General features: G+C 39.5%; 1 protein-coding gene across 1 annotated transcript; it reads right to left on the bottom strand.

The window, feature by feature from the left end:
- Positions 1-1,074: 1,074 nt before the first annotated feature.
- On the bottom strand, positions 1,075-11,409 carry LOC145552299 (uncharacterized). The gene is made up of 7 exons (XM_081609291.1): positions 11,346-11,409; positions 10,170-10,253; positions 9,131-9,457; positions 8,770-8,925; positions 8,425-8,535; positions 1,301-1,338; positions 1,075-1,204 (listed from the first exon to the last, which is right to left on the bottom strand). The coding sequence occupies exons 3-7, from the start codon at positions 9,327-9,329 to the stop codon at positions 1,124-1,126; spliced, it is 585 nt and encodes a 194-aa protein (XP_081465417.1). The 5' UTR covers positions 9,330-9,457; positions 10,170-10,253; positions 11,346-11,409; the 3' UTR covers positions 1,075-1,123.
- Between the last annotated feature and the right edge of the window lie 1,477 nt (positions 11,410-12,886).

Genomic DNA, 12,886 nt, shown 5'->3' on the forward strand with positions numbered 1-12,886 from the left:
TCTCCTCATAACAGCACAGATCTGATGGTTCCTGGATCTTCATCCTTTAATGAAAAGTTCTTGGAGGTCAGGCAGTGAAGTTCTGGTGATGCTCTCTGATCATCTGCCAACAGATTTTCCCAACAGAGCATCTGGTGGCAGTTTTAAATAGTTGTACAGAAAAACAGATCAGGAGTTGTCTGCATTTTATTATAAATAAGGTTTAATACAGGCATTGTTTTCTATACTCAGGTATACAGGTTTTAGAAAAGGATTAAGTTATAAAAATGATCCAATTTACATGTTTGTAGGATTTACTGTTTTCAGAAAACAGTCCAATGTGTCACTGCACCGTGACAAAATAAATAAATAACTGTAAATTCAAATATGATGTTCTGTTGAATTAGAGGATAACAAACAAAACAAAAACAAACACAAATTTCTAATAGGAAATATATATTTTTAAAAACCCTAATACAGCAATACAGACCCACTTTGAGTTTGAAATTGGCAAATATAAAAATAATTGGTTCTTAAGGTTTCTGTCTTTATTTGTCTGTGTGAATATTGACATTTTTATGTACATTTATTTATTTTTAGTTTTCCTAAAACCATCTCAGTTCTGCTGAGTGGCTTCTACAGTTGAATTTTTCTTTTGGTCACAATGGAAGAAGGTTGTGCCTTAAACAGCAACAATGAACCAAGTCGGCAGCAGTATTTCTCTCCTCCTGACCACAGCGCTGCTCAACCTTGGCCACGCCCCTCAGTGCATCTAAGCTCCGCCCACTTTTGGAAATTCTCTGAATTTGTCAGGGGGCGGGGCTTCCACAGGGCAGTTAGTTACATTTTAAAGACATGACAATTTTTTTAACCACAGTTTGCAAAATATTCCTGCTAAGTCTTATAAAATGTAGTTATTGGCTAGACTGCAAATGTACATTAGGAAATATGAATTGAAATAAGTTCATCATGAAAACGGTTACAGCACTGCGATTAGGTCGTCTTTCAAACATCTTCTGTAACATTCAGTGGAGGAACATATTTTAGCAAAGTTTTAGACAACTATAGAAAACTTTTCTTGTAAAAACATGAGACTAAATGTTCTTCATCTTTACTTTGAGTCCTGATTGTTTCAGAGTTTAGTTCAGCGGTAAAGTGAAGATATTTCCTCAGCAGATGAATTGTTCTGTCTGTCCTCTTTGGTTTCCTCCCTTTCTGGATTGGTCTGCAGGAAGAAAAAGAAGAAGAGGAGGAGTTTCAATGAGACAGTTTTATGAAAACTCTAATGAAATTCAGGTGTTTTATAAATATTTAGACTCACCTGAGAGACGTCATCATTCTCAGTTTCCACAGGAGAATCTGAAAAACATTCAAATCAGAGATGAAACTTCTGATTTAAAGAGATCAGGAGACTTTCTAGGAACTAGAACATTTTCCAGAAATGCTGCAGCTAAAACATTAAAATTAGTTTAACATGTCAGCAAATTTTTTGCAAAGATCTGGTTTGAAACCATTAACTTGATTCAAATGTTTGTATCAAGGAATGGTCATAGAATATTTATCAAACCAAGACATTTTGGACATTATTTTAATGATAAAATAATGGTCAGTGCAAAGTAGCCTGCAAATTCTTTGGTGGGGGGCGGTGAGGGACCTGGATAAGGGCTAGGGGGGCGCTGGGCCAAAAAAGGTTGAGAAACACTGGATTAGACGAACAAACCAAACAACTCAGTGAGGTGTCGATCGCTGAAATCGCATTAATAACAAAAACATTTAAACCAGTTCCTATCTGAGTTGCTCCACTTCAACAATTACAAGTTTAAAAATGTTTCAAATCTGAAGATTCTAAAGAGATCAGGAGTTAATCGATCGGTTCTCAGCTTGGTGTGAAAACTTGTCACAGACTGTTTTTGCTCCACCTACAAATCTGAGTCAAAATGATGAAGCTACTGTAAATTGGTCTGCTTCAAGTTTGTACAACTACCTTTTGTTATCCTTTAAGCATTTCTGTAAGCAGGGCGATGCATGAAAAGTCTGGCCTTTAACACCTTACAACAAAGCAGATATTCTCAAACCCACTGTTTATATTTATTGACTTCATGTAGATTTTATAATCTGTGAACATGTAAAAGATGAAGGAACTCCAGTAAAATCACCAGAAGTGGAGGTGCAGTTAAAGTCTGTCGGTCAATAAGCGTTGTTCCTTTTTTGGTAAATTATGTTTGTTTATTGTTATTTTTTCATTATTTTTTTTGTTTCCTGTATTTAATGTAGACAATTTACCAAAATATAGTGAACTGAATCATTGATTGAATTGAATAAATTATCTGCAAAAAAAAATAAAATCACATTTTAGGAAAGTAAATGTAAATGCCCGTTCCATGTTTTATGTCCTGATTGTAGGTTGTTACCAAAAGTACCCAGTAGGGGCGCTGAGTTAGTGCCTTCATTTAAACAGTAAAACAAGATGAAGTGTTGTTAGCCTCCTGTCAGTCAGCACTTTGGGCTGAAATATCCCAGGGACAAGAGGAAGAAGAGGATATTCTTCATCTTAATGACTCTGGACTGTAGCACACTCTTCAGAACAGGCTAAAGGCAGCACAGCACGGACTTTACTGCCATAAACTTTGCAGCCCTTGGACAGCGGAGCGAGGTACATGTTTAGAGTTCTATAAGTTTAAGTTAGCGTTATTATTATTATGTATTCATGTTCGTGTCAAACAAAAGCACTTAAGCAAAAATGTATTTTATTTTATTTTAGTTTTCACGGTGTATTCGAAGCACGCTGTATTCAGTGCAACAACTTGTTTTCGAAAGAAGTAAATATAATTCTACTGCACCCGTCGAAGCTCTCCATGTTTTCTTGGGTCTGAGGGACTGCTACAGTGAAAACTCATCGCTAAGTGAAAGACGGTCCCGTATCAGGCGAGTACAACACACGTGTCAGTCGAGCGAGGCCTGCTCATTGTGGCAGCCCATTCATTGTGCAAAGAGCATTTAGAAACAAGCTTATAAAATGGCCCAAAATAGCTGCTAACGATCCTTTAGCACTGAGAGAGTTTGCAGACTTTCTTCAGAGCTGCGCAGAGGCTATTCCCCAAGTCAAGGGCCTAGAAATCCTTAATGATTGTGAGGAAAACCACAAGCTTCTCAAAAAACTGCCATACTGGATAATACAGAGATGGAGTCGTATTATTGTGGAAGAGTTAGACAAACATCAGGAGTACCCCAGCTTTGCTCACTTCACACAGTTCTTACAAAAGGAAGCGAAAGTTGCTTGCCACCCTGTCGCCTCACCATTCCTAATAAGTGAAAAAACAGAGGAGAGACACATTAAGAGAGCTAAAGTACTTACTACAACTGTCCAGTCAAAGTCTCCCTTCCCCACAGTGGTCGTTCCTAAACCTAAGCCACCTTGTTTGTTTTGCAAGGACGAACTGCATGGTGTAGCCAAGTGTCCTACATTTGTAGCAAAAACCATTGATGAAAAGAAAGTTTTCATTCGTGAAAATCACCTCTGCTTCAGATGTTTGAGAAAAGGCCATGTAACTAAAGAATGCAAAGTACGTCACTCCTGCAGTAAGTGTGGCCGACGTCACCCTACCTGTCTACACAAAGAGGGAGTAAAGGAACCCAAATAAACTAAAACTGAGGACTCCGTTTCCCCAGCTGAAAATGCAAACAGGGAAGTCATGACCCATGTACTTACAAGAAAAATATCTGCAACATCCAGCATAGTACCAGTTTTTCTGTCAGCTACATCAGAGCCACAGAAAGAAATACTCACATATGCCGTGCTTGACACCCAAAGTTACTCTTCCTTCATTTTAGGAGACCTGGCCTCTGAGCTGAATGTGGATAAGCAACCAGTGCAGTTAAAGCTCAGCACAATGACCACTGTTGACACAGTTGTGGCAAGTAGACTTGCTAGCAACTTACAGGTGCGTAGCTTTGACTCTAATGCTCATGTCAAAATAAAACAAGCCTACTCTCGTGACTTTATCCCAGTTGACAAGTCCCATATTCCCACTAGAGAAACTGCACTTCAGTGGCCACACCTTAAAGACCTAGCCAACCAGTTACAGCCACTTCAAGATTGTGAAGTGGGCTTGTTAATCGGTTATGACTGTCCATCAACTCTAGCTCCCTTAGAAATTGTCACAGGACAATTAAATGAGCCTTTTGCACAAAGAACCATACTTGGTTGGAGTATCATTGGGTCTGGTAATCCCCACTTAGACAGAGAGGGAAATCAGAGTTATGTGCATCGTGTCAATGTCAAACAAATGCCCACACCCTCAACTGCTGATGTGCTTAAAGTCTCAGAGTCAGACTTCAATGAGAGAAACTATGAGGATAAGTACATATCCCAGGACGATGTTTGTTTCTTACAACTACTCAGTGACACAATAAAGCAGAGAGAAGATGGACATTATCAGATGCCCCTTCCCTTCAAAGACGGCAAGCCACCAGCCCTTCCCAACAATAAGAGGCTAGCCACAGTTCGACTGCAACACCTAAAGAAAAGGCTCAAAGCTGACAAACAGTATCATGAGCATTACAACGCCTTTATGAAAGACGTTATCAGCAGTGGTGATGCAGAACTAGCCCCTCCTGTGACTGATGATGAGATCGTTTGGTACATCCCACACCACGCGGTGTACCATCCCAAAAAGCCAACAAAGTTGAGTCGACTTTGATTGTTCTGCTAAGTTTCTTGGTGTCTCACTGAACGATACTCTTCTCACAGGTCTTGATATGATTAGTTCACTGGTGGGAGTGCTCTGTCGTTTCAGAAGGGAGAATGTAGCCATCATCTGCGACATTGAACGAATGTTCCATCAGTTCTTTGTCTGCCCAGAGAGGCTCAACTACTTACGATTTCTATGGTGGCCGGATGGACAACTAGATGTAGAGCCCAAAGAGTACAGAATGGCTGTGCATTTGTTTGGTGCTGGATCCTCCCCTGGATGTGCTAATTTTGGCCTTAAGTACCTAGCACAACAGCACAAATCCGACTACCCAAAGGCCTCCGACTTTGTTGAAAGAAATTTTTACGTAGATGATGGGTTGACAAGTGTCCCATCAGTCAAAGAGGCTCAAGAGCTCATAAACGAAACACAAGCCCTGTGCAAACTTGCAGGGTTACGTCTGCACAAGTTTAATTCCAACCAAAGTGATGCTCTCTCTCATCTACCACCCTCAGAAAGAGCCAATACAACAGAGTCACTCGACCTCAAACCTGATACTACATCTGAAGGCCATGTGCTTGGAATCCAGTGGTCAGTCAAAAATGACACCTTCAACTTCAGTGTAAACACAAAGGACCAGCCTCCTACTCGCCGGAGCCTACTGTCTGTTATCTCATCTTTGTACGACCCCCTGGGGTTTGTAGCTCCATTCACTTTGAGTGGTAAAAGTATCCTACAGGAGCTCTGCCGTAGAGGTACCGAATGGGATGACCCCATTCCCGACAATCTGCGCTCACGGTGGGAGGACTTAAGAATGGTTTGGGAAAACTGAAATCAGTCGTAGTACCCAGATGTTACCATCCAGCTGAACTAAAAGACATTGCTAAAGTGGAACTGCATCACTTTTCCGACCCCAGTAACATAGGCTATGGAGCATGTTCCTACATTAGGTTCATAAGTGATGACAGCAAAGTGCACTGTAGTCTGGTTATAGTTAAAGCTAGAGTCGCACCTACCAAAGTTATAAGCATACCACGACTCGAACTGTCAGCCGCAGTCACTTCAGCAAAGATGAGCGTTATGCTAAGATCAGAGCTTGAGATTAATGTTGATGAGGAGTTCTTTTGGACTGACTCCCAAGTAGTCTTGGCATATATCAACAACGAGGCACGAAGATTTCACATCTTTGTCGCAAATCGTGTCCAGTTGATTAGGGAAACTACAGATCCCAAACAGTGGCACTACATTGACCCAGCTCAGAATCCAGCAGACCATGCCTCTAGGGGCCTTGGCGCATCAGAGATTATGACAACCTACTGGTTGTCTGGCCCAAAGTTTCTGTGGGAACAAGAGATTTCCTACTCAGCTGCCCCCTCAGCTGAACTGTTGGTAGGTGATCCAGAAGTTAAAGTAGTCAAAACCTTTACGACTCAAACAAGCGAATAAGACACTATCCTCAGACGCTTCGACAGGCTCTCTAGCTGGTCAATGCTCCTTAAAGCAGTGGCAAGAATAAAAAGACTGAGACCAAACAAAACCCAATATGGTAGTGTCATAACAGCGGATGAACGCAAGGGAGCAGCTGACGTAATAATAAAACTCCTCCAGCAGTAATCAATCTTTCAAGAGCTGAGAGCATTGAAAGTAAATGATAGTCTTCCAAGTTCAACCCCTCTCTTTCAACTAGATCCCATTGTAGATCAGGGACTTATCCGGGTTGGAGGAAGACTAAAAATGTCAACACTCTGCCAAGGTTTGAAACACCCTATAATTCTCCCGAAGAATCATCACATTACAAACCTGATCCTGTCTCACTTTCATTCAAAGATTTGTCATCAAGGCCGAAGCCAGACGCTCATGGAGATCAGCGCAAATGGGTTTTGGGTGATTGGTGGGAGCAAAGAAGTTGCAAAACTAATAAGCAGATGTGTTCAATGTCGAAAACTTCAGCGGCCTCCTGAAGAACAGCGCATGTCTGAACTACTGTAGGAACGAGTTGAAGTCTCAGATCCTTTCATTTACAGCGGAATGCATTGTTTCGGACCATTCATCACCAAGGAAGGTCGCAAAGAGCAAAAGAGGTACGGACTCCTCTTTACCTGCCTTTCCTCACGCGCAGTCCACATTGAAATGCTAGAGAACCTGTCTACAGACTCTTTCATTAATGGCCTACGATGCTTTATCAGCTTAAGAGGAGCTGTCTGTAAGCTGTACTGCGATCAAGGTACAAATTTCATTGGGGCCAAAAATGAGCTAAAAGAGGCTCTCAAGGAATGTGATAGAAATGCCCTGCAGGCTTTCCTTGCAGATAAACAGTGCGAGTTCGTATTTAATGCCCCATCTGCCAGCCATGCTGGAAGTGTGTGGGAACGACAGATTCGAACCATCCGCAGCGTTCTCAATGCCACCATTGCTCAATCACAAGGCAGGCTGGATGACGCTTCTCTAAGAACACTGTTTTATGAGGCAATGTCTATTATCAATAGCCGACCACTAAGCGTTGATGGAATCAATGACCCTAAATCACCTGAACCTCTAACTCCAAACCATCTCATATTAATGAAATCAAAGGTTGCGCTGCCTCCTCCTGGAAAGTTTGTGAAGGAGGACTTGTATGCAAGGAAAACATGGCGCAGAGTGCAATATCTAACGGAACAGTTTTGGAGTAGGTGGAAAGTGGAGTACCTTCTGAACATATCCACAAGACAAAAATGGCACCTGCCTCGTCGCAATCTTGAGGTCAATGACATCGTCATCATAAAGGAAGACATGCTTCCCAGAAGTCAGTGGCAACTGGGTCGAGTTGTTGAAGCACCACAAGAGGATGATGGCTTGGTGCGCAGAGTCAAGCTTCAAGTGGGTGATCAAAATCCAGCAAAGAAGCAGGGTACAACACACAAACCTCACATTATTGAAAGACCTGTTCAAAAACTTGTGGTTCTTTTAGAAAGTCACTAACTGATGCTCATTAGTCTCACATCAGACATTATATCGCTGAAGGTTAATGTGTGACGTTAACTGTATTTTTGTTTGTTCACTTCTTTAATGTCCATTTGTCATGCTTAAAATCATGCATGAATCGTTGATAAGCTCTCATCATACATGATTTGGTGGGAGTGTAAATGCCCGTTCCATGTTTTATGTCCTGATTGTAGGTTGTTACCCATAGAACCCAGTAGGGGCGCTGTAGTTTGGTTCATGTTGAGTTAGTGCCTTCATTTAAACAGTAAAACAAGATGAAGTGTTGCTAGCCTCCTGTCAGTCAGCACTTTGGGCTGAAATATCCCAGGGACAAGAGGAAGAAGAGGATATTCTTCATCTTAATGACTCTGGACTGTAGCACACTCTTCAGAACAGGCTAAAGGCAGCACAGCACGGACTTTACCGCCATAAACTTTGCAGCCCTTGGACAGCGGAGCGAGGTACATGTTTAGAGTTCTATAAGTTTAAGTTAGCGTTATTATTCTTATGTATTCATGTTCGTGTCAAACAAAAGCACTTAAGCAAAATTTATTTTATTTTATTTTAGTTTTCACGGTGTATTCGAAGCACGGTGTATTCAGTGCAACAACTTGGTTTTGAAAGAAGTTAATATAATTCTACTGCACCCGTCGAAGCTCTCCATGTTTTCTTGGGTCTGAGGAACTGCTACAGTAAATGAACTTGATTGTTTAAAGTTGGGTTTGGTTTCAGAGTTTGACAGTTAATTTTCTATAAGAAATTAAAAAAGAGCAGTGAGTGTGTTATAACTCACCTTTCTGTGGATGGGAGCGTTTCCTGCACCAGTAAATCATCAGACCCGTCGGTAACGAGACAATCATGATGGCCAGACTCAGACCCACATAAAGCAGCGGATCTGCTTCATCTGTTTTAATACAAATTAACATACAGTATTTGGCCCAGAACCACACACATTAAACCCAGTTAGATTATTCCAGAATTATTGTACTAAGTTTATATCAACTATTCTGTTCCCTTAAAATGTTAATTTATTGGCTCTCTAACTCTTTTGTCAACATTATTGATTTACAACAACTTAATAAAATCATACACACACTATAACAAACCAACATCATGAAAACATGAGCAAATACTTTACCTTCGGGTTTGACTGTTCTGTTCTGTGGGATCGTTTTAGGCATGAAGGAACTCAACCTTTGTTTTGGAGTTGCTGCTGTTCTTGGTTCAGACGTTGACGACATAAATGCTAATGTAAAAGTTTCCAGAGTCGAGTTTGGGGCTGAAGTGTTTGAAGCTGTGAGAAATTAAACATTCATGACACCAATGAAGATGTTTGTCTGTGTGAGTCTCAGTTTGAACATGTTGGATGACTTAATCAGTTAAAAACATCTGAACTATGATTTAAACCCAGTTTGATGTTATTTGGATCATAAGAAGCTGCCAGTGAGTAGAGTTTACTTTCAGAGACATGAATGAACATTTTCAGGAGAGAAACTCACCTCCATTCACAATCAGGTGAAAATCAGCATACTGTAACGGTCCCCCAGGATTGTACAAAGCACATCGGTACCGTCCTGTGTCTGACCGTTTCAGATCTCTGATGCTCACATTCATAACAGCAGTACCATCAGCAAAGCTTTGATACTCAATGCCGTATCTTCCACTCTGAGCTCTGTCTGTTGTTGTTCCAACCAACATTTTTGTTTTACAGTCTCCCTTACAAAATAACTTTTTGATTCCTGCTAACGAAGCTTTACATCCAAATTTGATGTTTTGTCCTTCTTTTCTTCTAACGGTTCTCACAGCGTCTCCGTCCTTCAGAGCTGCTGAGAAGATAAACAATCAGTAATTACTGTGATATTCAGCAGCTTAAAGGGAAAATATATTTTATGAATTTAACTGAAGATGTCAGAACAAATTAACATTGATTCCCACATTTCTAATTTTAATACATTCCCAAACTTTTTATTTTTCTCAACAACCTGGTTTCTTTGTTCCACCATGTACTTAAATCACTAACTGAGAAGCAAATCAGAGCTTGTTTAAAAGCTAAAACATTAACATCATTGATTTATTTTTTATTTTTGCTGTTTTTGTTTCAAGTTCTCCAAATCAACAAACTCTGAAGTTTATAAAACTGTACATTTATTTAAAACTAATTTTTAGCATTTCAACAGTTTTCTGATGGTTAGTTTTCTGGTTTTGTGCTGAAATGATCTGATCATCAATACAGAAAAGACCTTAATTAGTGCAATTAGCAAAAAAAAAGTGATTTGACAAGCTTTGCATAATTTAGTTGGCCTCACAATGAAGCTTTTTGTATTTAAAACGGACCATCAACATGTTTTACTACAGAACCAACAGAATGAAACAGATGAAACTAGTGAAACACACGGCTTAAAATCTTTTAACAAAGTTGAAATTATCCCTGATAAACTGAGGAACTGAAAGGATGAAGGACTGAGAGCAGAGAAGATGATAGAAATAAATGTAAATGTACTCACTGAGGAAGAAGAGGCAGATCAAAGTGAGACAGACCTTCATCCTGAGCTGCTGATGGTTTCTGTTTCTCTTCCCGCTTCACTGAAACCAGGAACTTCTCTGTAGGATGCAGTTCATTCTCTGAACACCAGAGGGCGCAACTACTTTGATTGCAGAGTTAAAGGTTCAGTAGATTATTCCTCATCAGCTGAAAGTGTTTGTTCTCCTTCTAGCAATCTGTTGTTTTAATTAACAAACTTAATGTAACAGAGAGAAAAGCTTGTGTGTGTCTTTGTGTGAGTTTTGATCAAAATGATTGTAGTGATGGTTGTATGTGTTTATGCGATTTTTGGTCAATGCGTTTGTTTGGAGCCACCTAGTGGTGTGATGAGTGACTGCATGCAACGGGTCCGTCAGGCAATCTCGCGGCTTCCCCAACATCATATTTTAGGGTCATACTTTTCTAGTTAAACAATTAACGAAGTACTGTAAGAATATTTAACATTTACAAATATAATTTGTAAAGATTTCTCGTGGTTGGGCTGGAAAAATGTGACCCTATGAGTGGGAGCTGCGCCGGTTGGTGTTCGTGGCTGACCACTCGGTCACGGCGCTAACTGTCTTTTATTTTTCAGCCTGTCGGACCACTTGGCTGCGGTCAGTCACATTGTGAGGAGTTTTTCCTTCTTTGTTGTGCTACGTGGGTTCAAATTTATTATTATTATTGTTATTATTATTATTATTATTTAGACTTGATCGTGTAATTTAAAACAATAACAGTTAACACATTTCCCAAAACAAAACATTCTTATTCAATGAATCAATCAAAAATAACATTAACAGCAAAAACAGTAAAATAACAGACAACTGTTACACCAGTTTACAGTCAAAACACTCACAAAACCTTTTTCTACATATATATATCAACAAATTCACAGTTTGAACCCACGTAGCACAACAAAGAAGGAAAAACTCCTCACAATGTGACTGACTGCAGCCAAGTGGTCCGACAGGCTGAAAAATAAAAGACAGTTAGCGCCGTGACCGAGTGGTCAGCCACGAACACCAACCGGCGCAGCTCCCACTCATAGGGTCACATTTTTCCAGCCCAACCACGAGAAAACTTTACAAATTATATTTGTAAATGTTAAATATTCTTAGAGTACTTCGTTAATTGTTGAACTAGAAAATATGACCCTAAGTAAAAAAAGAAGTCTCGCATCTCGCACCTACCTCCACCAGCGCTCCTCAACTGGTGGGGGAAGCCGCGAGATTGCCTGATGGACCCGTTGCATGCAGTCACTCATCACACCACTAGGTCGCTCCAAACAAACGCATTGACCAAAAATCTCATAAACACATACAACCATCACTACAATCATTTTGATCAAAACTCACACAAAGACACACACAAGCTTTTCTCTCTGTTACATTAAGGCTTATTTAGGAAATAGTGAAGTTCTGGTGATGCTCTCTGATCGTCCTAGAAACCGATTTTAAACTGCAAACAGTGTCTGGTGGCTGTTAACGTACAGAAAATATAGACGAGGAGTTGTCTGTATCTTATAAGGTTTACATGATTTCAGTTTTCATGTTTGTAGTTTTCACTGTTAAGTAAATCAAACATTTTCTTTCTTGTATTTTATGTTTTTGTCTGATTTAAGGTCCAATGTGTTGCTACAGTATGACAAAATGAAAAAAATGACTAAATTCAGACATGTGAAGTTGTGTTGAAATAAATGAGACCAATAAACAATACAAACATTCTAAAATACAAAATTCTAAAACAGCAATATAATTGGGAATTGAAAACTGGCCCCCAGGCTTTGGAATGCTCTCCCTCTAGCATTACGATGTTCTGTTTCAACCGATGCATTCAAAAAAAGTCTCTAGACATATTTTTTTAGACAGGACTTTGGCAAACCTTTTGGTTTCTTGTTTTAAGTTTCTCTTTGTTTTCTTGTTTTTAGTTTCTCTTTGTTTTATTATGTTTACCCTTATTGTTAGCACTTTGTGATTTCTCGTGTCTGTGAAAGGTGATGTATAAAGTTTACTTACTTACTTACAAATATAAAGTAACCTAAAGAGCTTTGAGGACATTACATGTAACAACCAAGAAGCTTTTGTTTCTATTTTTACAGTTTTAATCAGTCCTTAGGGGTTTTAACGGTCCGTTTCTGTGCGTATTTTAACATTATCCTGTAAATTTGATTTGCCTTAAACCGTCTCAGTGATGCCCTCTTTGGTTGAACAGTGGTTACTGCAGTTGAATTTTCCTACTGCTAGCATGGTACAAAGATGAAACCTCTAGGCTCATCACCTCTTTTAGCCACGCCCCTCAGTGTATTGTAGCTCCGCCCACTTTGGTGAAACGTTTCCACATTTATCAGGGGGCGGGGCTTTCACAGGAGACTTAGCTAAAAATTAAAGACATGAAAGTTTGTTTAACCAAAGTCTGTAAAAATATTCCAGCTGAATCATAAAAAAATATTTTATTTCATCCACAGCAAAACTTGTTCAAGTCTTTTAAATAGAGAAAAAGCAGAAAGCAGATAAATTTCACTAACTACCGGTGTATTACATATAAAAAATGAACAATATAAAATACATATTTATACATACTGTTGTTTAATTAAATTCCTAATGAATGAAAATAAGTTTATAAAAACAGTTACAGCGATTAGATCATCTTTCAAACATCTTTTGTTTGAAAGGTGATCATTCAGTAAAGGAACATTATTTAGCCAAGTGAGGAGACCTTTTTAATAATTTAG

Source organism: Poecilia reticulata, chromosome 7, assembly GCF_904066995.2.
Source record: "Poecilia reticulata chromosome 7, P_reticulata-male-v2, whole genome shotgun sequence".
NCBI classification, from domain to species: domain Eukaryota; kingdom Metazoa; phylum Chordata; class Actinopteri; order Cyprinodontiformes; family Poeciliidae; genus Poecilia; species Poecilia reticulata.

Coding starts and splice junctions, on each gene's coding strand:
- LOC145552299 (XM_081609291.1), bottom strand. CDS start 9,329: ATGTTGGTTGGAACAACAACAGACAGAGCTCAGAGTGGAAGATACGGC. Junction 8,926..9,130: donor TCACCTGATTGTGAATGGAG/GTGAGTTTCTCT, acceptor AATTTCTCACAG/CTTCAAACACTTCAGCCCCA. Junction 1,205..1,300: donor AGAATGATGACGTCTCTCAG/GTGAGTCTAAAT, acceptor TTCTTCCTGCAG/ACCAATCCAGAAAGGGAGGA.